Source organism: Genypterus blacodes, unplaced genomic scaffold, assembly GCF_046128005.1.
Source record: "Genypterus blacodes isolate CSIRO-AG114 ecotype Tasmania unplaced genomic scaffold, CSIRO-AGI_Gbla_v1 ptg000401l_1, whole genome shotgun sequence".
In the NCBI taxonomy this organism is placed as follows: Eukaryota; Metazoa; Chordata; class Actinopteri; order Ophidiiformes; family Ophidiidae; genus Genypterus; species Genypterus blacodes.
The window spans coordinates 329526-357293 of record NW_027467176.1 but is presented as its reverse complement, the minus strand read 5'-3'; the positions used below and the strand labels follow the sequence as shown (position 1 = coordinate 357293).

Here is a 27768-nt window from a genome sequence, read left to right as displayed (position 1 = left end):
CTCTTTCTGCTTTACAGGAAAAATAGAGGAAATGAAAGTTTCTTTTTTCATACAGTGTACACGCTGGACATAAACACACACTCAAACACAACATTTTGATGAATCACTCTGTTTTTGGTGTTTGTTCTATGCCCACAGGTTCAAGCACAGCTCTTACAGTTTGCAGCAAAAAACATTGGTCTGAATCCTGCACTTTTAACCTCACCAGTAAACCCTCAACACATGACCCTTCTGAATCAACTCTACCAGCTGCAACTGGTGAGTCTCTGCTATGTGGCATACAAGCCACATACACCGTCACATACACCGTCCTAGTACACCAGAATACAGATGGCTTCTATTGATGTATCTATAGATAATGTTTGGCACTGTTGGATATCACACTAAGAGGATACTTGATCGACAGACTGACAGATATGCTTTGTACGCTTTAAACCATGTTCAATCTTCATTCATAGGCATACCAGCGTTTACAAATTCAGCAGCAGATGTTGCAGGCGCAGCGCAACGTTTCTGGCCCCATTCGACAACAAGAGCAGCAAGTGAGTTCTCCTCTTATCCTCCTTACTTTGCTGAGACATTAACTAAAAGATGCATAATATTACCGGCACTCATACTTCCAAAGATAAATGTTGATTTAAAGAAAGAAAGTGTTAATTATAAGTGTTTATTTCATGTTAGATGTAAATTCCTCTATGTACACTGCACACTTACAGTTTGTCTTTGTGATGCCCTCCCAGGTTGCACGTACAATCAATAACATGCAGCAGCAGATCCAACAGCACCAGCGTCAGCTGGCCCAAGCTCTGCTGATGAAACAACAGCAGCAGCCACCCCCTTCCCATTCAGGCCTCCATCCTGGTGGGGCCAAATCCTCCCTGGACTCCTTTCCAGGTCACCCCCAGGCTCCGGGCCTCCCTGACCTGCAGACCAAAGAGCCGCAGTCATCTCCCAACACCTACAGCCCCTACTCTCTCTGTGAGTGGCAATAGTTATGCTCTGTGTGAAACAAATGAATAACTGCTTTTATTCCTGTTGTAGTAACATCATTGGTGTGTTGGCTTCCACAGCTGGACTGAATCCAAACATGAATGTAAACTGCATGGAGGTGGGAGGTCTATCTATGAAGGATCCCCCCCAACCCCAATCGCGACTGTCACAGTGGACTCACCCCAACTCCATTGAAAGCCTCTCTGGAAGCTCATCTCCTCTCGAGCCCAACCTGAGCAAGCACGGTGAGGAACAAGGGATCCTGGGTAGTTAGGAAAAATAACTGTAAATGTTAAAAAAACATAATTAGTGGAGAGAGCAATGCACACTACATCCAGGGTTAGTTAACAGTGAATGAAAGAAATTAAGAGCTGGACTTATCAGACAAAATATTTCTCTGTTGAATTGCCCGGAGAAAAATCCAAATGTCACATTTTATTGATTTCATCCTCTTATCCCTTAGGTGCCAACCTGGGCCCCCCGGGTAAACCCCCTCAGCTGGAGGATTCTTACAGCCCCTACAACCTGATGTCCAGTTCAGAGTCTCCTACCAGCCCTTTGGTTCCCCCAGACAGTTGGGGCCAGGGCAAAAGTGGCACTGACAAGATGGCGAATGGGACCAATATCAACTGGCCTCCAGGTCAGGAAAACTTGCAATTCTGATTCTTCAGTTCCCCATAGCAACCAGTTTCAGATCATTGTAACCCAAATGATTTGGAAGTATCCTATGTTGTAATGTTAATAACTCATCAAGTCAATCAAAGTCTGTCCCAAAACTTAACAGCAGTCAATTTATAACATATGCTGTATATTTGCTATTAAAACGTTAAAGCATGATATTTTATTTATATATTTAAGTGTAATTCCAAATAATTAAAAAATATTTGTAAACTTGCTTTTCAGAGTTCTGCCCTGGTGTGCCCTGGAAAGGCCTCCAGAATATCGACCCTGAGACTGACCCTAATGCGACCCCTGGCAGCGTCCCCACTGGGCCCACGATCAACACAAACATTCAGGATGTGAACCGCTACCTGCTTCGGGACAGGAGTGGAGGTGAGAACAGGCTCTCAGCTGACCAATGTCATTTGTTGCAAAGCTGTTCAAGAAGGCTTTCCTCATAAGGCACTTTATGAATCACGTCACATGTCACAAAAGAAGTGTTTGGTGTATTGTGAGTGTATATGTGTGACAGTCTCATGCAGCTGTAATCAGGGTTGTGTTTGTGTGCTGTCACCAGAAAGTGCCTGCTTCTCATTCTTTTGTTCTTCATTTTCTTTCTCTTAACACCTTTAAATCCTTTAATCATTGCTTCCTCCAGAGTTTGTACTCTATTTGTTATTCTCTGCTTTCTACTTCAATGAGCTTACTGTCATCATTTGTTGCACCTTTTTCCTTTACTCCATCTTCTTTCTCTCTGCTCTTTTCCTTATTTCTTTATGTCTGTTTGTGTTGCTGCCATCGCCTTAGGCTCCTCTCCCACTTCATCTCAGAACGAGGCTCTGCCTCCCTCCACTGATTGGCCAGTCAGTGCCTACACTAGCTCGTTCAGTCTGTCGTCCCCGGAGACGGACGATGCAGGTACATAGTTTATCCTCCCGTGTTGTAGTAGGCCAGTCGCAGCAGAACCATAGTTGCAGTTTTTGCTGTTAACTGCTGCAGCACCCAGAACAGGGAGCGTTCCCAAGAGGATCCACATCCCAGCCGCCCATTCTGGTCCCACCGGCTGATACTTTACCTCTCATGCACTGCATAGTTATCTTGTTGTGGTGCTGCAGTTCCTTCCTCCTTGTGTGTGTGGCATGTGGCAAGTTTAACATGGATGTGGGTGTGTGGTTTGTTGTTTCTGTTCATTTTACTTCAACAGTTAGACATGGACCGAATACTGACCTGTTGTTGTAGCTTGAAATCTCCGTTTTCACTTACAACCACAACGGTGTGTTTGTGTGTGTGTGTGATTTGTTCCACTAAAAGCCAGGCAGACTTGCTGATATTGGGCTATGCTGCCATGTTGTCTGGAATGCACTGCTATTATTTCAAAACATCAGTCAGTATCTACACTGGTAGCAGTAGATCTGTTCTTAGCTATGTTGGATTGAATTCTCCATTTATAGTCTTCTCCCCAGTTGATCATATGCACCCTGCCTAGGGCACCAAAGATCAGCATGCATCTTGCTCTTGGACTCCGTCACACCTCCAGCTGCCACCCAACTTTCCCTCCATCTTCTCTGTCCAGGTAAAATGTCGGACATGAAATCTACTTGGTCTCCAGGGCCCATCTCCCACAGCCAGGCCTCCTTGTCGCACGAGCTGTGGAAGGTTCCCCAGGGCCCCCGGAGCAACACCACTGCCCCATCCCGCCCCCCGCCAGGCCTTACCAACACCAAACCTTCCTCAACCTGGGGGGGCAACTCCTTGGGTCTGGCTCAAGGCTGGAGCAGCTCTTACACCTCAGGTAACCTGAAAGGGAAATATACACTCTTTCCTAATGAACACTTATACAAATATGAAAGGAGTCACGGAGTAAAGCTGCTTTTTGAAGATGTGACTGAAAACATCAAACCTTGGCATTTGGCATGTAAAGCAATTGAGGGTTAAAGTGAGTCACTGACATTTGCAGTTACTCACCGGCTCTATAGGCCATTTAAATATAAAGTAGTCCTGTTATGTTTAGCTTTCATTGTTGGGTTCATAACTTCTGTCATGTTGTGGTTGAACATATCTTCCCCTTTGTCAGCTGGGTGTTAGTTTCTGTGTACAAGAACCTAACTCCACTCAGTTACAGTAAGTGATTGTGTTCTCAGGCTTACCCCCCCCTTCCTTGCTCTTTGTCTCTGGTACACAGCAGGTACTACATGGAGTACAGACAGCTCCACCAGAACCAGTAGCTGGCTGGTTCTGAGGAACCTCACTCCACAGGTACCAGTATCCAATCCTTATTGTTTCCTGGCGGTATAAACTTGCATCCGTATCTATGGGTGGACTCACTCTCCCTGTTGTCTTGACCTTATACAGATTGATGGTTCCACTCTGCGTACACTGTGCATGCAGCACGGCCCCCTCATCACATTCCACCTCAACCTGACACAGGGCAACGCTGTGGTGCGCTACAGCTCCAAGGACGAAGCTGCCAAGGCTCAGAAGTCCCTACACATGTGCGTGTCGCCGAGAATCTGTCTGTGATTCAGCCAAAGTCAACCTGATTGTTTTGAAGCGGTTGATTTGACCGCCTGTGTCTTTCCTTCTGTCTCCATCCAGGTGCGTGTTGGGCAACACCACCATCCTGGCCGAGTTTGCCGGGGAAGAGGAAGTGAACCGCTTCTTTGCACAGGGCCAGTCGCTCGGGGGAACAACCAGCTGGCAGGCCAGTCCAGGATCCAATCAGACCAGGATGGGTGGAACGGGGCCCGGATCATCTCACCCCATCGGTCACTCGCCCCACTGGAACAACAACAACGGCAGCAGCAACAGCGGTAGCAGTGGCCTGGGATCAGCCGGAGCAAAGTCGGGCGGAGAGCTGCTGTGGGGCGGCGTGCAGCAGTATTCCAGCCTCTGGGGACCCCCCAGCAGCGAGGAGGGTCGGGTCATGGGGAGTCCCACCCAAATCAACACGCTGCTGCCCGGGGACCTGCTGAGTGGGGAGTCCATGTAGGACCGACGAGCCCCAGGCCAAACAAACAGTAACAGGAGCAAAAACCTTGCAAATCAATGTGGAGATAATCAGTGTGAGTGGAACGGTGAAGAGAGACGACAGGAGGAGGAGGAGGAGGAGGCGGCCACGTCCAAGCTGCTCAGCCTCATCATCTTCCTCCACCGCTTGACATTTCAGTTGCAGTTCTTTTTGTGAATCTCAGCTAGAGGTTGTGGTCACAGTGTTTCGGGTTTTACTTTTTGGAGACGCAGGAAGACTTTTGGCTCAACAAAGGAAAGAGAACTTTTTACAGAATCGAACCTCTGAAGAACTTTTGCTGTGTGAAAACGCATTTTTAGTCAAACTGACACAACAACATGCTGCCATCTTGAAACACGCGTAATCCCTCTCTCTGCCTCTTCAAGGCAATCATGCACCTCAGAGATCCACGGAAAGGCATCATTCCCAAAGCAAATCCCTTCAATCAGAGTGGTTGTAGACTTTTCAGCTGGTCCAGACTCGACATTTGTTTAAGCACTAATACTAGCCTTAACCTTCCTCCTGCCCTGCTCCCCTCGCTCACTCTGTCCTTGGTGAAGAAGCATACAGACACTTGCACACCCTTATTTCTGAGCCAGTGTAACCCGAGTGGAGGAGTTCATGCTGCTGCGACCTCTCATCAACCACAGCTCACGCAACAGATTTCAGTATCCCCCCCCCCCCCGCTCTCACGTGACGCTCAAAGGGAATGATGCAACTCTGTTCGCCTTGTTCAAGCCATTTCGTGTTATTTTTTAATTTTTTTTTGTTGTTGGCATCTCCAAACCATCGCAAACCAAGTCCGTCGATCTTATCTGGCGGGCAGGGGGTGGGGGGGGTGGGGGGGTGTCAGGGTTCATTTATAGGCGGAGAAACAAACCACTGCTATTACTATGGAACTGTAAATCAAACACTTTAACGCACCTCAACTCATCTGCGGGAGAAACTCGCAGCCTGGTCTCGGTCTCAGACCCTCTCAACGATTTTTGTGAGTGTGTGTGCGTGTGTGTCCGTGTGTCGAAGACCTCAAATCATAAAACTGTTCCCCTCAGTGTAAAGTTTCCCCCTCCTCCCTCCTCCGCCTCCGCCCCAGCCACAAACATAAACCATTTCAAGTGATGTGCAATATACGCCACAGATTCTACCGTCCGAGCTCCGAGCTCCGCCCCCCCCAGCCCATCCTTAACCCCTGACCTCTCTCAGACAGAGAGGGAGATGGACTGATTAAACCTTAAACCGCAAAGACTCGTATCTACCCTCCACCCCCTCCCTGAAACTGCCACTACGACTCTTCGTCTCCTTAGGAGAGTGACGCACCTCGGACACCAGACCGTACACACGGCGCCCCCTGCAGCCGGCGCACTCTCCTACGCGCTTATGCCAGTGACTAGTGTTGGGGCGGGGTGGGGGACAAGTGTGTGTGTGTGTGTGTGTGTGTGTGTGTGTATGCTTGGGGAGAGGGCATCAAACCAAAATGAGAGGAGTCTGGTTTCCTTTTTTCCTCTGGATGACCTGGCTCTTTGTGCTGGTACAGAAGTCTGAAACAAAGACCCTGGTTTGTGAAGCGGCGGTCTATCATAGCACTTAGCTCGTTATACCTTCAATGCCAACGAATCACAAGACGGCAGGAGCGACACTGGCAACGTACAAAACTGAATACGCAAAGACGAGAAAGCAATCTGCTCAGTGGCTTCTTCCTCCGTCGACTTTTTGTTTTTGTTTTTTGCTGTTTTTTCAACTTAACACGGATGTGAAGATCTTTCTGTCTCTCAGTCCTTCTCCCCTCACGTCAGCGGGACCAAGAAGGATATCAAACACGGTAGCAAAGTGAAGGGAAATGCAAAGAAAGAACTGACTCGACCCCGACGGCGGGCGCGGCAGAGGAAGTCCCCCCCCTTCCTCCTCCTCCTCCTCCTCCTCCCCACCTCCGCCCCCCCTGACAGCACAACAGCACTCATCCTCGTCCTCTTCTTATCAAAGTAAATATCACTGTTACATTGCGTTACTTTGAACTCTTTAGCCTTGGTGTGTGTGTGGACGTGCTCGGCCGGGGGGGGAGGGTGGACCGGGGGGGAGCGGAGGGGGGGGCGGTCTGGCGGTCTGGTCCAGTCCAGCAGGGAGGATCTCTGTCTCTTTATCGTCTCTTCTCGTTGCCGTCGGAGGCCCCTGCCAACCTGTGTGATAGTGTGTGTGGCCGCTGAGTGCCTGCCTGCTGCGGAGTGCCGGGCTCTGCAGCAGCTCTCGCCCTCCACCCCCCCTGCAGATCCCCCCAGAGACTGGCTTCTCCCTCTCTCTGCTCCTCCTCCCCCAATCGGGCCTTCAGGCCAAGAGCAGCTCTTTCAGAACTGGCCCACCTGTATTAAAACTACTACTACTACTACTACTACTACTGCGCCAGAGTCTGTCCTCAGCAACCTCCACTTCCTGTCTTCTCTGTCATGCAAGAATCACTTTAGCCAGAGTTGGAGGCGTTTTTTTCGTTCTTGGTTCCACTTCTGGATGTGCCAGTGTGTATTGGGCTTTTGTTTTGTTTTGTTTTGTTTTACTGTCGTCATGAAGTTTGCTGTTATCGTTGCTGTTTATCAATGATGATGATGATGATATAGTTGATGATTGTTTTCATGGCTTCTTGATATCGGTCTTTATGCAGTGTTCAGCCTCTCTCTGGCCCCACCCACTGCCTCCTCGTCGCAGCGAAGAAGATTGTGTGCGGTGGAGAGGTACGCCTCAGTGGTGCAGCGCGGCCATGCTAACACTGCGGAGCTCAGTAGGTGAGGGTGTAAGAGGGAGGTGTGCCTGTCTGTGTGTGCGAGTGTGTGTGTGTGTGTGTGTGGACCCATGAGGCTGCTGGAGTTAAATCAGGTGGGGGATTTTGTGGATTCAAATGTTAAAAGGAGAGCGAGTCAGCTTCCTCTGAGGGCGGGGTGGGGGTGGGGGGTGCCCGCCCGCCCGCCCGACCTCCACTGTATGTCGTCTCATGACCCTGGTTTGGTGTCGCTGGGCCTTGCTCACACTGGTGCTTTATGTTGAACTCTGGGAGCACTCGCTTACACTTAGAACCACCTCGACTGACGGCAGCCTTCCATTTCTATGCAACGACGAGGAGGTGCACATCCACATCACAGCCATTTAGGAAATCACACACACTCGCACTCACACACACACACACGCACACACACACGCACACACACACCACATCTGTTTCCATCCACTATCTCTCGAGCGTTAGTACCACACATCCTCACCTGGCTGGCTAAATGTAGGGGGCTCTGTCGAGTGTCGAAGAACCCCCCTCTTCCCCCCTCACCCTCCCTCTCTTAGCTACTAGACGACACTACACGACCTGTTGCAGGCACGAGCGGACGGAAAACAAGGAGTGCCAACCGATGTACAGCGGTGTGTCTCCCCCCCGGCCATAAACCTCATTTGTCTTTAGAAGGATAAGACTGGCGTTTTGTTTTGTTGTTATTGTTGTTGTTGTTGCTGCAGTGGCGTAACAACCACAAGCACCAGCTGTAAGGGGGCCCGAGGAGTCGATAGGGGCGGCGAGGGCGGCGCTGGTCAAGTCACCAAAATGGAGACAATGTATACAGTGGAGAATCAGGCTGCAGGAGGGGGGAGAGGGCGGGGGGGAGGGGGGGGGGGGGCGGGGGAGTGAAGGTGGCTCCCTGTATGAATCTTTGTGCACTGTTAAAGGCCTGGTCTCGGTCGGGTCGGGTACATCTTTAAAAGAAAAAGGAAAAAAGAAAAAAAAAAAGAAACCAAAAACATTCTTTTTTTCTTTGACATCAAGGTTTTTGCAAAAACAATGGACAGTGACTTGTGTTCCAGCTGTGCACTACAAGGCAGAGACGCTCCATCAACAGGGTTCCTTTCAGGCCCGCAAACCTGAAGGTCGTGCCAGCCGACAACACGGAAAACAGGTCATTTACACACGTCTGACTTTGATTTGTTTTGTGGGGTGGGGGGGGGGGGGGGGGTTGTCATCGCATCAGCAGAAAAACGGCGACACCTCAAGTTTGGTACCAAGTCTTAAATCATACGGGATTTGCCCTCTTCCAGAGTCACTTTAGACTCGTGTCATTCGATGAAAACAATCACTACTGCCTGCGTTTGTTTTGTTTTGTTTTGTTACGGCATTTACTCCACACTGGACTTGAATCAAGGAACTGGCGATAAAGCGGTGGGGCAGGGAGGGCGGGGGAAGAGTTCACGGCGAGGGGGAGAAAGGCTGAGCGGACCGAGAGTTGGCTCTGGATCCCGCAGCACCAGCACTGAGAGGCTGCACCGCCACCGCCACCGCCCGGCCCCCCTTACACCCGCTCTCATCCACCCCCGCCCCTCCCCTCCAGTGTTGGATGTCGGATGCTCTCCCTATTTTTGTATCGTTTTTTTTTTAAAGTCACGTGGACTCGAAAGGCAACTTGGAGCTCTTTCAAAAAAAGAAAAAAAAAATGCTTCTCAATCATCGACCAGGCGAGAGTCGGGGGCAGGGAGCCCAAAAGAGCTGAATTGAACAGATCTCTCTTCAAAAGACTAAAAAGGCCTGGGTTGAATATGCACATGCTAGTTCATATATATGTATACAACCAAGAGTACATAATGGGCGTATGTGTGTATATGACTAGATCTCTGTTTTCCACTAAGCCTAAGCCCTCTGTCCCTGCCCCGGCTTCACCCTGTGTATCCTCAACCTATATTTCCCAGAAGAAAAGATCATAAACATATCAGAGTAATACAAAATAATGAATACAAATACTTGAATCAAAAGAAGCGCCAATAATGTAATGTGAACACTTTTTTGTAGTGGTTTTTTTGTCTCATTCATACACTTCAGAGATTTTTTGATAGCGTCGGTTCAGAGTGAATTCAATTTGAAAATGCGAGTGTTGTTGAAAACAAAAAGGTTGATGTAAAAGGCAGAATTGACGTCTGTTGTATTCGAGTGTTTGCACAAGGCTGCTTGTACTGTACGTCGTGTGTGTGTGTGTGTGTGTGAGAGAATGTTGAAGCGTGTGTGTGTGTGTGAGCTTGTGATTACAGCGGATGACTTTTCCGCCCGGTGTTTCTTTTCAATTCAGTATTTTTTTTTTTTTTTTTGTCGAGTTTTTAGTTTTGGTTTATTTTTATTTTTGCTTGTCAAAACTATATTCTGATGTTTATTGTTACTAGCCTCTAGCGTTGCACTGAGTGTCGGCCTCCCCCCTCATCCAGCTAAAATGGACAACAAGATACAAGTACTGAGGGGAGATGGGGACAGTTCACGTGTAAATGTTTACTCAAGGACTAAAATAAGTGTGTTTTTAATCTGTAATGTTAATCTACCTTAGTGGCTTTCATTGTGGAATAATCCAAGAAAGTGTGGATTATAATTGAGTATTGCACCATTTTTCAGACTATTAAAAAATGAAAAAAAAATGGCAAAAAAAAAATCAAATATATATGGAAAAATGCAACAAAAAAAGTATTTTGCAGACCTGTGGCCATAGATTGGGGTAGAGGGACTTCAGCTCTCTCCAATCGAAGCAACGGAGAGAGCGAAGGACGCGACATCAGACCGAGCCGAGGCCTCCCGGGCTCACATCAGAGGTGCCTACCTTTTTGGTTTGTTAGCTTTCGTTTCTGTTTCACTTTTGCGTTCAGATCTCTCGTCGTCGTCGTCGTTTGTTTCCTACAAGGCCACTGACAGTTTACACTTTGTTTTTGTTTTTCTGGAGTTTAAAGAAAAAAAATCGACAAAAAAAACACAAAACAACAGTAAAACAAAGGAATTAAACCACAGGAATGTTGGGAAAAGAGAAAAACGGACAAATGCTTCCATTTTAAAACAGAATGAAGATTTATCGTGCTACTCTCTGAACTCTGGGATCGAACAGTGTTGTCTTGTTCTGTTAAACTTTTTTGGTGTCTTTGATCTATGTCGATGTCGGTTTCACGGACTGTCTGAAGCCTGTCTCTTTTATGTTTATTTTTTTTTCCTTTGTAAAAGAAGACGTAATTGCTCACTATCTTGCACACACACGAAAAAGTGGATCTTGTCTCAGGAAGGCCAGGGTTCCAGAGTACCAACTCCACGCCATTTTAATGTACATTTTTACGATGAGTATAAAAAAAGGAAAAAAAAAAAAAGGAGGATTTAAAAAGAAACAATTCTAAGCACTGAAAGTTATGGATTCAGAAGAAGAGCAAATACCTTTTTGTTTCTAAATCCGTAGCAGTTACATAATAACCAAATAATGGACTTTAAATGAAAATGGAGTGCTTTATATATAAATCTATATATTAAAATTGCTTTACATTTAAAACAAAGTGGTCAATGATTTTGATTGTTAGAAAAAAACACGGTGAATAACATGCAAAATGCTGTATGTTTTGAATCTTTATTGTATTTTCTTAATGAGGTCCCGTCCTGACTGAATCAGGAACATTGTGCATTACTCTTTTCTTTCCTCTCTCTCTCTCTCTCTCTCTCTCTCTCTCTCTCTCTCTGTCTCTCTCTCTCTCTGTCATTCTCCCACGGCGGGTATTAAATAATGGAAAAAAAATCAGACTTTTGTGGAACATTTTTCACATTTTTGGAGGATGTTTGTAAAACACGAGCTGGTTGTAAAGGATCACGAATCTATGCACAAGTGTTTGGGGGGAGGGGGAGGGGGGGGGGGGGGTGGAAGAGGGGGATTTTGCGGCCTACTTCTACGTGGCTCATCTATTGCAGGGGTTTGGGGGAGGGAGGGGGGCGTTTGTTTTTGTTTCTTTGTCGTTTTTGGTTTTCTTTTAAAATGGGGGTGGGGGAATGGAGGGGGAGGGTGGAGAAGTGGGGTGGGGGGGGCGATCCACATCGAATCAGAGCACCTCCCCCCCCCCACCGGAAGGCCCCCCCCCCCACCTCCGGCCTCCTTCCCCCTGATTCAGATCGACCTAGCGCTACATCGCCATGCTGTGTATTCCTGAAAACCAATGAGCGTCTCACTCTTTAGCACTGTGGGATTCTAGCCTGTCGCCCTCAAGGGTTCAATTCTTTCCTCACTTGTTAAGGTTTCTTGTCGGGATATGAACGGGTGGGCTGTGGGAAAATGGGATTAGGGCTGCTTTTTTTTTCTTTTCTTTTTTTTTTTGCCTTTTTTTTTCTTTTGGAAATATTAAGTAAAAATGTCTGTACTGAGATTTAATGAAAAGTCAGTGGCTTGTAATGTTTTATTTTTCTCTCTGTATATCTCTTTCTCCTCATAGAATGTGATTGTTAAATGACATGCACCGAAACAAATGTTTTCATGAACTATGGAGCTTCTTTCAAATATTAATAAAATTGCAGTTTTTTTCTTGGCTGTTAAAAATGTGCCAATCGGTTTGTTTCTGTCCTTTCTTTCCTCCAAAAATGACTTCTTGACAACCGTTTCTCCCGCAGAAACACACGCCAGTCACGTCCCGTCAGACTCTGAGGCCAAGCTGCCTCGGACAGGCGTAGTAGTTGTCCTGTTGCTGTCTGATGATGTTGGGGTTGGCGTACACAGGGAAGCTGGCTTCCTCCAAGTGTGAAGGGGCCACACGGTTATTTTGGGGGCTTGTGTCACTCTGCTGCTTCCTGTTCATTTCCTCGTAGATTGGAACAGGACACTGTGGTGTGTGATGATGCTTCGCCTTCACCTAAATAAGGAGAGTTGACCATTAAACTAAACAAAGTAAACATCCACAATCAGATATGATGAAGTAAAGCAGAAGCACCTTACAATACAAAAACACTGCAGCACATCAATGAGCTAAACTTCTACACTACTTCTCTACTACAATACAGAAGTGTTGGCCAGTTTGTAGTGATTCATAATGTAAACAAATGCATGTGCTATCCAATGGTAGACTACTTTCTGTAGTCTCTGCTACCACATAGGTGTGGTCACAGGACAACCAGTCTCAACCTTTGGTGCATTCAAACAATGATAAAATTAAATTTTAATATATAATTAACTAATTAATAATTATAATTATCATATTACTTAATATGTTAATATAATAATTATATTAAACTAACTACAAACTATGATCCAAATTCAGCTCAAAATGAATCTGCTGTTCGTACTCTACCTTGGCCCACAACCCATCAGCATTCATACACCCAAATCATTGATCTAAATACTAAAGAGGTGAAACCGTTATAGGTGATTCATTATTTGAAAATATCTTGGTCTCTTGTCAGACATCTTGTCATCTGAGGCAGACAACCACTAATTACTCACTTTCAGTATCAGTAGACACGGCCATGCAGACACGTGTGACTGTATTTGGCTTCTCTGTACCTTTTAGTTCACTTTTGTTACTTTGAAATTCCACACAAAATTCCACAAATGTACACACAAGCCCTTTATCAAAGTGCCTTTGTTGAATTTGATTAACACTAATTGCTGCTCAAAGTTCAGGTGCATCTATTGTGAACAATGCAAAACAAATGGGTGGGAAGGTGATAAACACATTAGGCCTAACCTCACTTTGTGGGAGTGTTTCTTAACAATATTACAAATAGTACTATGGCTTCACAATCTCCCCTGTGTGGGCTTTAATTACGTATTTTAATGAAATATTGGTAGGAGTGCAGTTACTCACACATTTGTCTATGGCCAGCCAGCTGAGTGCCAGCAGGAGCAGCGCTGCAGCTGTAGAGATGGTGAGGAGCAGAGAGGAGTACCTGGCAGAGCACTGACACGGCCTCCCTGCTCCGCAAACACACACAGCAACACACAGTTCAAAACTACACAGTACAATCTGACAGACTCGGTTTGAACTGCAAGTATTTTCAGGGGTCTCTAGACAACATACCTGTCCCTTCGACAAACAGGAAGACCTGCTGAGCGCCGAGGACGGTTCGGTCAGACCCGTTCTCCTCTCTGTAGCCGAGCTCCCACACGTAAAGCCCAGTGTCTGTGTGCTGCAAGTGAGTTATGGTCACATTGACCTGCAGGGAGGCCAGTCTTCCAGAGAGCTCCAGGCGCCCCCGGTGCTGGGGGTGGACCCTGACCTCTCCGTCCTGAGACATGGACAGCAGGGTGGTCTGGCTCTGGGTGTCAGTGTAATACAGGTGGAGGCTCGTCGCGATGTGGAGCGCCTTCTTAGCCAAACAAGAGAGCTCCAATAATTGGCCCTCTGTCCGATGAGTGAGGATCACCTCTGCATGACCTGGAGAGGATGCTGGGGAGAACGAGGTTGTGGTTCACACAGGTTCACAAAGACAGCCACAAGAATCCCGTCAGCATTTTGAACATATTCAGTGTAATTTAAATAAAAGTTTCCCTTCTTACCCACAAAGAGCTGAAGGAGAAGCCACGCTATGCTCGTCCTCATGGCCTCTTCAGTTAAAGAATAACAGAAATACACCAAAGCTCAGTCATGCTGTACTCCTCCTATTTCCTCCCCACACTGTGAGGCTGTGGACTGTCTGGCTGTATTGTTCTCAGCACAGGAAGACGACTTCAAAGCTACCAACTGCTGCTAAGGTGGAACCCTTTGCACACACAGAGACTGTACAACCGTAAACATGTAGTCAGTGGTGTTTAGAACCATCAGGAGGTGCAACAATTCATAAGTACAACTTACAATAAACAACAAATATGAACAAAAATGTTTTATGAATACATGCAAAGTGAATCGTTGTCTTTCTCTTTTTATTAAGTGGAGGAAGAGGAAGTACATCTATAAATAAATAGACGCACCACTGAATGCAAATTTACCTCCACCTTTTCCTCTTTTAGGTTCTCTCTACACTAGAGCTCATATGGCTCTGCCGCTAGGCGCTCCACTATGGCCTAGCAGTTCCCATAGTAACCAGATCATGCTCGTGTGCACACGTGTGTAATACATTGTGAGCTGATTAGCCGAGCGCAGCCGTGATTGGCTGTTGGTATTGGTAAAAGTTTCTACTGGTCAGGCTGTTTTCTGATTGGAGCTTTGCAGTCTGACAGCAGGTTGCTGCTCTGATTGAGATTGATGGAGGCCTCTTTTAGAATAGTTCACCTTCTTCTTAGGCTCTTTTTGTCAGGAATCTGCATTAGGTCCTGTTTTGCATTTCCACCAAAACACGTGACACAAGATGCATTGTTTGACAGAATTGAGATTACAGGAAGTCAGAGCTCCACAGACCTTCAGCAGGAGCAACAGCACACTGCGGTTGATGAGCGACAGCAGGTGAACACTGTTGGTGTGATTTGTCATCCAGACTCTGTGGAGGTCGTCATCGAGGCTGATTTGTTTGGAATCGGCGCTCCTGTTAACCCGCAGGAGTTGCGTCTTGGAGTTGAGTACAGTGACTTCTGTAGAGCCGCGGCTTCTTCAGAAGATGTGTTCAGGATCATTGCCGGACTGCAGGATTGTGGCACCAAACACTGGGTAATGCTGCAGTTGTCGTGATCCAGTTCCTCAGACAGGAGGTTTCCGGTCTAACCGTCTCTCCTATCCACAGATGACTGACGGCTCCCTGATTTACACAAATCTCCTCATATACTCTCCTGGGGATTCTCCAGATGGGGTGATCAGAATGGATGAGGCTGTAATTCCAATTGAATGTCATTATCAAAGGTAGTTCTGCTTTCATGTGTGACACTTTAGAATCTCACTCCCATTACTTCACTCTAACATGGATTTGTGCTTTGTAGAAAATACAGTTTGTCCAGTTCTACTCTGGTGCCGACCTGGATGCCCTTCACCTCCACCCAAGCTGCAGTGGAGACCCTGGAGTTTGGCTTGAGGATCATGACGAGTGGGTTTATGTCACTCACACTTACCGTTTTGTCCCTCTCCTGTTTCACGTCTACATATGTCCCCTCCTCGAGCAGATGATTGGCTGTATGAAAGGAGCTCCAACGTGTTTTACTTGGGTGAGCCCATCAGCATTGAAGCATCTGTGAGAGTCGGTCATCACATGGGGCTGCGGGTCTTCCTGAGCAGCTGCGTAGCCACACTGGAGCCAGACATACACTCCACTCCCAGATACGTCTTCATTGAAGATGGGTAAGAACTCGGAACCCACATTACCTGCAACTCAAAGTAAATGTGCGACTTGTTTGACTCGACTGGTGTTTGTGTCTTTGGTGAAGCTGCTTGGTTGACTCCCAGCTTCCAGGCTCTCATGCACAGTTCAAGCCCAGGACTCAGGACAACAAGCTTCACCTGGTCATTGATGCCTTCAGGTTCCATGGAGAGGACAGGGGAGAGGTGAGGATGGGTTAACTGGTTCTTTCATGATGGCATGTGTACACAGACTTCTCAGACTCTCAGATTTCTTCCTCACAGCTCTACATCACATGTCACATGAACGCTGTACCAGTCAATGACGCAGAGGCACCGAATAAGGCCTGCACGTTTGTCAATGGAAGGCAAGTCCTTTAACATTCATGGATACAATTCCATATGACCATTAAACGTGCTCTGACGATGACGATGTTATTTCAGATGGCGCTCGGCCGATGGCAACGATTACTTGTGCTCGTACTGTCAAAGCGAGACGGGCCAAAGCCAGGGTAAACACAGCAGCCCTGGCATGGTGGAGCCTCGTAGCAAGAAAGTGGGTTTGGTGGCTGAAAACTCTTGGAGAAGTGGACTGACGCCCAGAAGTAGGTTGACGGGCGTCGAAAAGCAGATCTGATCTCTGGTAAAATGACATCACCAGTTATCAGCCTCAGACCGAGTGTAAACTGTCCTCCTCCCCTCCACTGCTTAGTCTGGGAACATGAGCAGAAGGTGGGTCCAATGCTGATCCTGCCTGCGAGGCAGAGAAGTGAGCCTATACCTGAGGAAGAGCTGCCTCCTCTTCTCTCTAAAATCAGCAGGCCAGCGCTGTATGGCAGCAAGTGGAGAGGTGGCATGAACTTCAATATGGGTAAGGGCTGAAATCGACATCACACTTAATCTCATATCGGTGTTAAAACCTAATGATCTCTCCCTGAAACCATATTTCTGTCTTTAGATCGGAACAGGCTGCTTCCTGGTCTACGGCCTGCACCGGAACAGACGGAGGTCCCGACGGAAGCTTCTGAACACGGTGACGATGGTGCTGAAGTGGATCTAGGCAACGACGGGACGGATAGAAAGGGTAAAGCGTGGATCATATTGGAGGAATGTATGATATGCAGGGAATGTGACGTGCAAATTTCAATTCATAGGTGAAGACGCAAAGACGAATGACTTGCCACTGGATAAGGCGACTCCAGATGTTCACACCACAGCAGCCCCCAGTGAAGGCAACACAACCACTCCATTTGAAGCAGATGTGACCAAACTGTCAAATACAACAGCTACAGTGTTGGACCTTTCGGATACAAATGAAATAAAGACATGAATAAACTCGTATTACAGATGCTTGTTGTCTTGATGAGGATTATGGAACAGGCGGTACAGAAATCTGCCGCCTTGCACCGTCCAAACAGGCGTGTGTTTAGAAGATGTCTCAGGCTAACGTGTGATAAAAACTTAACATCAATTCTTTGGTGGAATGTAAACCATATAAATACTTAACACAACTAATCTAAAGATGATCCAAACGTGCGGTTCCATTTTAAAAGTGCATTTTCAGACAGTTTGGTGTAAAAAGTACAAGTGAGTCATCTGGTCCAATATGCACCACCGTGTCACTGAACACAACAGAGTCTTTGTTCTGGTTGTTGGTCAGAGTACTTAGGATCTCAATCAACATTCTCAGGAGTCCTCATGTATCATGGAGGATCGCTGTGGACTTTGGTGTTTTCCTCTCCACATCATGGCTGAAGTCGATCTGTGCAGCTCACTGGATTTTCCTATAATCATGGCATTGAAGCTGATCCCAAATATCTTTACATGACACATTGATTCACAAAATACTAAATCTATATTAAAATAGAAGTAGAATATCCCTAAACTTCAAAGGAAAAACATTGGATGCCCTCCAGCAATAAATGTATTTCACCTTTATGATTAAAGAAAACATCAATTGCTGCTCAACCAGAAATAATTTAGTCAAAACAATACAGAATTAATTAGAAAACACTAAAAACGGGATGTTGGGCAAGCTAGATGAGCTAAAATTGGCTTGGGAATATGCATACGTGTGTTACTCTTCCTCAATACTATTAATGAACTACCAGAGTGTGCATGACCGGGATTGAACCCAAATTGAAGGTGGGGCAGATGTGTGTGCAGCAGCTGCTCCAATCCGAGAGCTCCACTGACGCAGCAATATGATCACGTGATTGAGCTGAAATAATGCAAATCTAAACAAAATCAAAAGTAAAACGATAGATCCTCTGGCGTGCTCGCATTACGCTTGATTTATGAAGTAGAAAGTAGTTTATCGCTTTGCGCTCGTTTCCACCTTAACACCGCGGTTGTGATGTCATTGCTGTGCGACGACGCATTTAGAAAGTTTGTATGAGTTCTACGGCGCAAAACGGGCGATGGCGTCTTTAAAAGAAACTTTAAAAACACACTTTGGCTTCGACGGCTTTCGGACTAAACTACAGGAAGATGTGGTCAAGGCTGTCATCAGAGGTAACCACGGAAACGCTCAACTCAGTCAGTTTGTTTACCTCTGGGCTAATTAGCTCATGCTAACCGGCTCGTGCCTCTTAGTGTGGTATTACTGTACAATAAACAAATGCAAAACCTTTTTCTGTATTTTATAACTTACCCACAGACGTCAATGTGTGATTTTGTAACTTAGTCTCAGCTAATAAAACGTCTGAAATCTGTTTAAAGCTCTTTAGGCCGGTTGCTCCATTCCATTTATCTGTGGTTAGCCAAGTGGAATGCAGCCATTATGGTAATAAGTTGCACCTGCGCTTTTGCTCCTGTGCGTGTCAGTGTTTTCTCACTAAATCACTAATTTCTGCAATTGTCTGTTCTATTTTCCCTGCATCTAATGGTGTTTCCCCCTTTCTCCTTGTAGGTAACAGGGATGTGTTTGTTTGTATGCCGACCGGAGCAGGTAAGTCCCTGTGTTACCAGCTCCCTGCGGTGCTGTCTGAGGGGATCACCATGGTTATATCCCCGCTCATCGCTCTCATCCAGGTCAGTCTGTGTCCCCTGCCTGCCCCGTAACAACAATGAAACCCTTTACGTTAAACAGCGGTGAACCATTCTGTTTCTTGTTACACTCAGGACCAAGTGGATCATCTGAGGGAGCTCAACATTCCCGCCTGCTCCATCAACTCCAAGCTCCCGGCGGGTGAGCGTCGCCTGATCTTGGCCGATTTGGACAGCAGCTCCCCCAAGCTGAAGTTGCTGTACATCACCCCGGAGATGGTGGCCTCGCCCTCCTTCCAGCCGTGCCTGAGCGGCCTGTGCTCCCGGGGCCTCCTCTCCCTGCTGGCCGTGGACGAGGCTCACTGCGTCTCTCAGTGGGGCCACGATTTCCGTCCGGACTACCTCAAACTGGGAGATCTGCGGGCACGGTTGCCAGGTGTTCCTTGCGTTGCGCTGACGGCGACGGCACCGAAGAATGTACAAGAGGACATTAGTCAGTCACTGAGGCTTCGCTCACCGCTGACCTTCCTCTCGCCCGTCTTCCGTAATAACCTGTACTACGACGTGATTTACAGGGAGCTGCTGCCTAATGCGTTCGTCCACCTGCACGCCTTCATTAAAACCACACTGGCACTAGGAAGCGGACCCAAAGTGCAGGTCAGTAGCTCCTCCAACCTGAAATGTAAGACCTTCATTGAAAATATTGTTTGTAATATTTCTATTCTTCAATATTTCCATTTATATTGCGCCCACCATATCTTGGGAAAACTGGAGAACAAACAGCTTTTCCTCATTCCCTAAAGCTCTGTGGTGTTTCCGTACAGGGTTGTGGGATTGTCTATTGTCGAACCAGGGATAGCTGTGAGTCGGTGGCTCACGAGCTGACTAAGCTGGGCATCTTGGCCCGGCCGTATCATGCAGGTGAGGCTCCCCCCGCCCCTTTATTTCTCAGTACCACTTGGGAAAATACAAACCTCAAAGCGCTTGAAGTTCTTGACCTCCTCTTTTTACAGGTTTGAAATCATCAGATCGCACGGAGGCCCAGAATGACTGGATGCAGGGGAAGGTGCTGGTCATTGTGGCCACCATCAGCTTTGGTATGGGTGTGGACAAGGCCAGCGTCAGGTGAGGCCACGATTCTGAGCTTTGTGTTTGTGGTTTGCGTTCTAAGCTAGAGTTCTTGATGTTTATGTTGAATTTTGTGACTTCCACAGGTTTGTAGCCCACTGGAACCTCGCAAAATCCCTGGCCAGTTACTACCAGGAGTCCGGTCGAGCAGGCAGAGACGGCCTGCCCGCCTGCTGTCGCACCTACTACTCCCCAAGAGACAGGGAGCAGATGAACTTCCTCATCCGCAAAGAGGTCGCCCGCAAACAGGTCAGCAAAGGCAGCAGGCGGCTGAAAACGGTCGACCGAGCGTAAAAGAGCTTTTCATCACCTTTTCAACACCTTTTCAACTTGTCTGTAGGAGAAGCGCGGCTCCGCTAAGGACTCGGACAAAGCGGCCATCAAAGACTTTGAGGCAATGGGGTCGTTTTGTGAACAAGAAAGGTGAGTCCAGTACACGATTACAGCTTCCATTTCAGTTTATTGCACAAAAACCAGTGACGCATACAAGGTCAAAGGTAAACAGCATGCAAACACAATGATTTGAATAAGCAGCGTTCATTTCAATTTCTGTCCAGCAGAAGGCAGAGTCGAGCTTCTATCAGGCTTTACTGCTGAACTCCAGAGAACACTTGAGTTCTTGCAAGCTGTGCTCAACCGCCAATTGTCAGACCATAGAAATAAAAGCTGTGGGAAGTTTAGAAAAATGTCACCTAGACAAGCCGGTGTTACATTTCATTTATGTATGTATGCATTTGCCTGTTTGACTTAAGATGTTTAGTTTCAGATACTTGATGTTTCCCCCTGTGCTGCCTCGCCTGTTCCCCGGGTCAGAGGCAGCTGTGTTGGCTCGTGGAGCACAGGGATGCTCCATGGAATGCTGATTCTCCTGAAAGCCTGCAAGCTTTGGCGGGTGTGTTTAGCAGCCAGTCAGGACAACACTCTCTCTTTCTCTCTCTGTCTGTCTGTCTGTCTGTCTCTCTGTCTCTCAGCTCCCTTGTTGTTGAAGGGTTGGGCTGTAGATGTGCTCTCTGGCCACTGAACACACCCGACATGACGCTCCATGTTAGTCATTGTCGTGGCTCTTTGGTATAGTTGTGCATAGTTTGTCGTTGTCTCTCTGCAGGACTGTCTGTCGGTGACGAGGGCGGCAGAGAAACATTTGTTTTGGGGGTTTTTGTGGACTGAATTCTGTGTAAGAGAGTTCAGCGTCCAGAGAATGCCTGTGTAAAGGACTCTTTAAACGAGACTTTCCTCAAATGAGCGCTCCCTTCTTGGCTTTGCGACAGCAGCAGATGCTCACACAGCTCAGCATCATCATGAGCACAACGAACACTGTGGGAGAGAACAGGTTCAGTGTCATTGTGCCTTACATCTAATCAATGTACCGGGCAGATACTTTAATGAATCAAAAGGCGTAACTCACAGATGAAGGTTAAGATGACGAAGAAAGCCCCCAGCTCTAAGGGGTCAGCGTTGGGCAAACCCTTCAGTTTGGCCCAGACTTTGTGCAGAAGGTCCAGCGCCTCCTCTCCGGCATCCATCCTAGAGAGACACAAACGGCAGCACTGATGCAGACGCACGTCCAGTCCAATGTGAGAACACGACGGCTGATTTCACAACAGCCGGTTAACTGCCGAAGCCTGTGTGTGTGTGTGTGTGTGTGTCTGAACGTGAGGGTGTTCACCAGGATGTGATGCAGCGAGGACATCGCTCTATGTGTTTTAGACTCTGGTGTCCGTGTCACTTTACTGGGTGTCGGAGTGTAAATATCACACAGTTTACTCTTCTCAGGCTCCATGACGACGGTATGAGATTCAGCTTCCCTGCAAGACTGGGTGTGACAAACTTTCCTGTTGGCAGTGAATCCAGCAGAGAGGCATGTGCGTTTCCAATGCAAACACACAGAGCACACAGAAGAGAAGAAAATGCCTTATAATCTAAATCTAAACGATCATATCAGTTCTACGTTTGTGATGATCTGTTTATTAGCTAACGTAATGCCAGAAACAACTTAGAAAAAGATGCAATCTGTTGTGATGATGGACGCACAGAGATCTGAATCAACACGTCTGTGACAACATGACAACAGATGAGCATCAGACGTGACGGGATCATTGAGAGGCTGTTTGTCATAATAGATGTTGTTAGCATGAAGAACGGCCGGCAGACAATCGCCTAACTCCTTGGTGTGCAGCTGACGTTCCCTCAGTTCTCTATAGATAGAGACGGAGTTAGACCAGCAGTAGTAGAAGAAGAAGTAGAAGGAGATAAGAAGATAGGATCTCTGCTGCTGTGGCGTCTTGTCACAGTAACAAGTCAGCACACCCTGACAGCGACGACCCCGCATCCTGTTTGATGATTGCCAGCTGGGCCAGAAGAGGAAGTTCTGCCTCTGATTGAACTCCAGATAAACAGTAAATAATTAACATATCTATGCAAATGGGTGAGAAACTGCTCGAGCATCCAGCCAGCGAAAACACCAGCGACAGTAACGCCGGCGTTTAGACCCGACCCCCCACAGTGTGTTTACACCTACAACACACTCTGTTTCTGCTGACTGATCCACACATTCCTCACATTCTTGCTGTCGCAGGTTCGCTTGAAGTTTCTCTCTGGCACTCGGCCAAAGTCGCGCGCACACACACACACACACACACACACACACTTACCTCGGCAAGTCTTTGGGTTTGTTGGACGGCGTGAGTACGACAGGCTGAAGTTAGAGGCAGAGGAGCATGGCCTGTCTTTCCTGAAGGAGCGAGGTTCTCTGTGTCTGCACGCACGCACGTGAGTGTATGTGTGTCTGTGTGTGTGTGTTTTGGTGTTTGGGCATGCAGTGCGTCATCTGGAGGAGGTGCCCTCAAAGCGCTCTCTCCCAGACCAAACCAGAACAGTCAGCTTGAGGTTAGAGGTGTGTAGCCATAGTTCACTCAGGTGCTGATGAGACTCGACCAAGGACCTACTCCTGTCCTACTCCTGTCCTACTCCTGTCCTACTCCTGTCCTACTCCTGTCCTACTCCTGTCCTACTCCTGTCCTACTCCTGTCCTACTCCTGTCCTACTCCAGAGAGAGAGAGAGAGAATAACATTGGACCTGAATAGGACTGATTCCTCTTTATGAGATGATTTATAAGCGTGTCTAAAGGAGGTATTGGCTCACAATACACAAAATGTGGTACAAATGTGTGTGAGAGGAATATCACAAACATGCCCAAAATAAAACGGGAAGAATCTCAGTCCATGTGAACGTTGCATTTGCTCTGACGCTGGAATGTGTGTGTGAATAACCACGCGTGCAGATTCACTCACTCACTCACCAAATGCCATCTCCTGACTTTGTCTCCCTCCAGTTGCCGCCATGCCACCATCTCCAAGTTCTTCGGGGACCAGGCCCCGAACTGTGCCCGCTCGTGCGACTTCTGCCGCAACCCCAAGCTGGTGCGAGCGCAGCTGGAGAGGGCGGCCACCCTCAGCACGGGGATGCAGGCCGCCCAGAGCAAGGAGAGCACGGGGCCGTTCGGCTTCCAACCCGGCCTATACCAGGGAGGCAGGAAAGGCTACGGCTTTGAGAGGCAGGAGAGCCAAACGGCATCGGGCGTAGATTTGTCCTCTTGTAACCTGGGAAGATTTTACTTATTAACCTTTTTGTATTTGTTTTGTTTTTTGCAGGCATGACGAACGGGAGAGCGAGGGCAGCGACGACGACGGCTCAAAGAGGAAAAAGGACTTTGCCGATCTCTTCAAGAAGCAGATGCACATGCGGAAGGTGAGTCATCGTCATCTGCCGTCGACACACTCAAACTCGCCGACGTCAGTGTAAACAAACACAGCTCTGTCCAGCGTTCATGTTGTGCGTCTATCTGCATCTGTTGGCCAGCTGTGGGCCGTAGAGAGAAGGGAGGGGCTGCTGGGGCCCCTGTTGGTGGGATATCGGGCTAAATCGCTCCCACGTGTGCAGTGGAGTTGGTTCCATGCTGACCAAAGCTATTCATCTGCAGGGCCAATGAAGCTTACACACACACCTCACAACACCGGAGCACTAAAAACAGGAATGTCATGATTTTTGGAAAAGGCAGAAAATAGATGACATCACTGCATGAACCATGTCAGAACGTTTTAAATTGTGTCCGCGCTCAATTTTCTTTAGGGGTCCGACGGTCGGAGGAGAGAAGACTTTCTTTCTCCAGGTGGGTCTGACGTGTTTCTGTTTGAATTCTGCTCAAATCAAAAGAACAAGCGGTTCAACTTATCTGACTTGTGTTGCCTCTGTAGAGGAGGACTGCCAGCTGAGAGAGGCAGACAGCCAGAAGATTCCCAGGCTCACTGTAAAGGTACTGAGACACACACACACACACACACACACACACACACACACACACACACACACACACACACACACACACACACACACAGACAAGCGCTTGTATACTGCAACCACATTCCTCATACCTGCATTATTAATTAACACGTCTCCAGGATTTCACACAACACTCACATGACAGAGGCAGGGAATGCAGCAGTGCCCCCATGTGGCTCATCTGCATATTACAAAGGAAGAAGCCTAAAGAACACTATCCTTATTGTTTATTATTAGTACTTCTTAAGTAGCGCAATGTGACTTCATGGCATTTTCACTTCATTAGCTCTGAATTCTAGTGAACACACACACACACACACACACACACACACAGACACACACACACACACCTCAGATGGAACAGTTTCACTAAAAAGTTGCTTTATGTTTCAGGCCAGAGAGCACTGCCTGTCTCTTCTGCAGGGAGCACTGTACGGCCACCAGGGGGCAGAAGACATGTTCAAGTAATGATCACAACATGCCACACCTCAAGTTTAGTAATGTTCCTGCAATTAACATGAACAGTTGTTAATGTTAACCCCTTCATCCTGTCTCCCTCCCTCAGCTGTGACACGGTGTCCTTGGCCGTCCGTACTGAATATGAGATCTTCAAGAGCAGCAAATCCTCCAACATTTACAAAGCTGCTGTCCTAAAGAAAGTAAGTGCAGACTCTTAGCCCGGCTGCGGTATTATTGATGTTTTACAGTGACACCTGACGCTAATTGTCTGACTTGTGTCTTGTCCCGAAGGTATCGGAGCTGAAGAAAGAGGCACCGGCACTGACAGAAGGAGGAAGAAGAGAAGATGATGAGACCGGCAGCAGCAACGGCGAGGTCAAGTCCAAGCCTGCAGAGGAAGAAGCAGCTTCTTCCTCCTCCGCCTCCCTCACTGAGGAGCTGGGGGGGTTTACATCTGCATCAGAGCTTTACCTGGTAAGGCCCAGCAGCACTCTTCATCATCTTTGTTCACACTGAATGCATCTTTGAGTTTGCAAGTTATCATATAGATTTTGCCATACGTCCTTTTTTTGTTCCTTAACTTGTTTGCAGTTCAAACGTAAGCGGGTCGGTGCGGGCTTGAGGGGCTCGTCTGACCCCATCCTGGCAGCCAAGGAGCTGATGAAGACCTCCACAGGGGAGACGGGGTCGAACATGGAAAGGTCAGAGGGCTCTCAGTCGTCTGCTGCGGAGACGAAGAGGAAGAGGACGACGGAGGAAGACGCAGACGCACCTCCAGCCGTAACATCATCCATCAGAGCCAGAGCGAACGCCGCCGCCGCCTCCCTGAACAGCCCGACCAAGGGAGGCAGAGCCGTCAGTAAAAAGCAGCAGAAGCTGGCCGAGGCCGCAAAGAACTCACGCAACATTTCCCACTACTTTGCGAAGAAACAAACCACGGAGCAAAGCCAGGAAGCGGAGATGCCGGAGGGACCGGACGCCACGTCAGCTGATGATACTGCGGTCAACGCCAGAGATGACCTCACCGGGCCGGGACACTCGCCCAGCGCCGAGGAAGCTGCTGTGGATTCAGCAGGGAGCAGCCCCGTGGAAACGGTAACCAAGGATGCCATCCAAGCACGCTTTAAAACAGAAGTAATAGATATATCTGATGAAGAAGATGAGGAAGCCCGTAACACGGACAGGAAGGAGCCGGAGGAGGTTAGAGAGGAATCTGTACAGGAAGTGAGATCCACCACAGGGTAAGAAGCTCCCAGCTCATCGTCTTATAAAAAGAGATTCTTGTGTTTCACCTCTAACATGGTTTCTGTGTCTGATGCAGGAAAGACGTCTTAGAGGAAGAAGAAGATGAGCCGCCTTCATCAGGACAGGTAGGACTTCACCAACACAAAACACCCAAACACGCCTTCTCTGTGCAGTGACTGACGGGCGCTCATGTGGCTCCAGTTGACAGATGAGGTGAGAGCAAACGGGACGTCGCCCCCCCCAGCCAAGCGTAGCCGGCCCGCCGAGGATCATGGGAAGAGGAAGAGGGTGACCTTCAACCCCAGAGTGCAGGAGAAGGAGGGCAACCCGGACGTGTCGCCCGACGTGGCGGCCAACGCCGTGTCGTTGAAGGAAGCGGCCAATATTGTGGTTCGCTGTCTGGATCCGTTTTATACTCAGGGAAAGTTTGCCAACAAGGTGAGTGTGTGCGTGTGTGTGCGCGTGTGTGTGTATGTTTCACTGTGTTGTTGTTGCAGTTTATCAGCTGTTTGTTGTCTCTGGTTGCAGGAGTTGTTCAAGTCGTTTGCTCGCTACCTGTCTCACCTCCTCGCAAAAGGGAAGATCCAGGGTAAAGATCAAGGTAAGCAGGCAGAGTAGAGGATGGAGGAACACAATTTCTATTTCAAAGTGTGTGTAAATGTAATGACATCTTTGTTTTTGTCCTCAGTCAAAACAGAAGCCAAGGCTCTGATCAAGAAGTTCTTTGAAAGAATCAAGCGGTGCGAGCGCGAGGCCGACTGGAAGCATCTGAGGATCTCTGAGTCCTGAGAGCGCCGAGCCCAAAGGAACGGCGGGAAGGGGGAACGCAGCAGGCGCTTACAAGGTTGAACACTTTCACCTGTCTGTGCCTCACCTGTGTAAGGCTCTGCCACAGACTCCTCCTGACCATGGTTCCGGTTGGTTCCATGTTAGTCAGACGTTCTGCTGCTACAGTAGTGCAGAGCATCGTAATGAGGCAGGAAACACGCTCACAGCTGTGGATCCTCTATGTAGCAGGTAGCTATTAGCTTCTGTCCAACGTTTGCAGGGATGATGACGAAAAAACACCGAACAATCTGACACACGGGGTTTTATTCATCATTTGTATCGCATGGAAATGTACAACATCTGTCCCTTCACTGCTGCTGCTTCTGCTGCTGCGCTACAGAACTCTAAATGGACCTGTTGATGGATACGAAGGCAGTTTTGCGCTTAATTGAACTGTAAAGGGATGCAGTTTGATCCTGAGTTGTGTTGACGTGTGTGTCTGTGTGTGTGTCAAAGCAGAGCATTGGGGCGGTGCAGTAGTATGATTTGTTTTTCTACAACATTGTTCCAGATGAGAGGAATGTTACCTAAAGCTGTGTGTGTGTGTCTCAGGTGGTCTCACGTTGTGTTCCACTCTGTGCCTGTCTGGACTGTGACGGTTCAGATCTCACACAGTCCTGAAGGAACCCAAAGAGCATTTGAAGCCTGGATGGACAAGGCAGCCATAGTCCAGCCTGGCCTCCTAACTGTTTACAATAAAGTCTTTGCTGGGTCGATGCAGACTAAACTGTGAATGAGGTCTGGTGTCTCTTATTGTTCTTATTCTTGGCCCCGCAATGTCTTTAATTGGAGTGTGTTTAAGTGATGGGAGCTCGGGGACTGGAGAGGGGGGAAGGGAGGAGATGTCCCCGAACAGCTGACACTATAGAGTGATGTCACCTCCACTGGTGCTGCATTCAAGTGCTGCCGGAAAGTACAGCTTTCAGATAAGTCGTGTACACGACTCATTTAGTTCTTGATAAATGAATAAACTTAATTTTTGTATATTATTATAATCCATTAAAAATGTTAGACTGAAGTGACGTTTTGCAGACATGTATGGATTTGTGAAAGTAGTTAAGGTCATTTACAAACGTGGTGAATTCACTGATCTGTTGTTTTAACACATAACAGCGGAAATATTGTTGAATTAAAA

At 47.7% G+C, this 27768-nt stretch overlaps 4 protein-coding genes and 1 long non-coding RNA gene across 9 annotated transcripts in view; 3 read left to right on the top strand and 2 right to left on the bottom strand.

Annotated features, from left to right (window-relative positions):
* Nucleotides 1-5205, top strand: part of LOC142989265 (trinucleotide repeat-containing gene 6C protein-like) — a 33771-nt gene extending 28566 nt beyond the window's left edge. For 4 of the 5 annotated variants that reach the window (XM_076138720.1, XM_076138719.1, XM_076138717.1 and 1 more), the window contains 10 exons: nucleotides 139-258; nucleotides 459-542; nucleotides 741-978; nucleotides 1071-1235; nucleotides 1454-1630; nucleotides 1894-2043; nucleotides 3224-3442; nucleotides 3833-3906; nucleotides 4003-4142; nucleotides 4246-5205. In XM_076138720.1, the coding sequence (XP_075994835.1) occupies nucleotides 139-258; nucleotides 459-542; nucleotides 741-978; nucleotides 1071-1235; nucleotides 1454-1630; nucleotides 1894-2043; nucleotides 3224-3442; nucleotides 3833-3906; nucleotides 4003-4142; nucleotides 4246-4639 (1761 nt within the window). In that variant the 3' untranslated portion in view covers nucleotides 4640-5205. The remainder of the gene's footprint in view (nucleotides 1-138; nucleotides 259-458; nucleotides 543-740; nucleotides 979-1070; nucleotides 1236-1453; nucleotides 1631-1893; nucleotides 2044-3223; nucleotides 3443-3832; nucleotides 3907-4002; nucleotides 4143-4245) is intronic. The other variant, XM_076138718.1, reaches the window with a different exon arrangement.
* A 5892-nt stretch (nucleotides 5206-11097) lies between these two features.
* On the bottom strand, nucleotides 11098-14075 carry LOC142989267 (uncharacterized). The gene is made up of 4 exons (XM_076138723.1): nucleotides 13945-14075; nucleotides 13466-13834; nucleotides 13253-13359; nucleotides 11098-12301 (listed from the first exon to the last, which is right to left on the bottom strand). Exons 1-4 carry the CDS (start codon nucleotides 13985-13987, stop codon nucleotides 12086-12088), a joined length of 735 nt encoding a protein of 244 aa, XP_075994838.1. The 5' UTR covers nucleotides 13988-14075; the 3' UTR covers nucleotides 11098-12085.
* Nucleotides 14076-14629: 554 nt separating this feature from the next.
* On the top strand, nucleotides 14630-16528 carry LOC142989316 (zona pellucida sperm-binding protein 3-like). The gene is made up of 8 exons (XM_076138792.1): nucleotides 14630-15028; nucleotides 15102-15217; nucleotides 15295-15398; nucleotides 15475-15649; nucleotides 15736-15853; nucleotides 15932-16014; nucleotides 16091-16251; nucleotides 16359-16528. The coding sequence occupies exons 1-8, from the start codon at nucleotides 14630-14632 to the stop codon at nucleotides 16526-16528; spliced, it is 1326 nt and encodes a 441-aa protein (XP_075994907.1).
* A 1326-nt stretch (nucleotides 16529-17854) lies between these two features.
* Nucleotides 17855-27367, top strand: recql5 (RecQ helicase-like 5). Its single transcript, XM_076138802.1, has 19 exons — nucleotides 17855-18160; nucleotides 18558-18679; nucleotides 18770-19291; nucleotides 19459-19555; nucleotides 19648-19759; nucleotides 19849-20011; nucleotides 20103-20185; nucleotides 23095-23316; nucleotides 23414-23510; nucleotides 23892-23931; nucleotides 24017-24075; nucleotides 24495-24565; nucleotides 24667-24760; nucleotides 24852-25034; nucleotides 25152-25801; nucleotides 25882-25930; nucleotides 26007-26243; nucleotides 26334-26406; nucleotides 26494-27367. Exons 1-19 carry the CDS (start codon nucleotides 18067-18069, stop codon nucleotides 26592-26594), a joined length of 3069 nt encoding a protein of 1022 aa, XP_075994917.1. The 5' UTR covers nucleotides 17855-18066; the 3' UTR covers nucleotides 26595-27367.
* Nucleotides 20203-22549, bottom strand: LOC142989326 (uncharacterized). Its single transcript, XR_012960674.1, has 3 exons — nucleotides 22414-22549; nucleotides 21168-21286; nucleotides 20203-21076 (listed from the first exon to the last, which is right to left on the bottom strand). It is a non-coding gene; the product is annotated as an uncharacterized LOC142989326 (long non-coding RNA).
* Nucleotides 27368-27768: the final 401 nt, after the last annotated feature.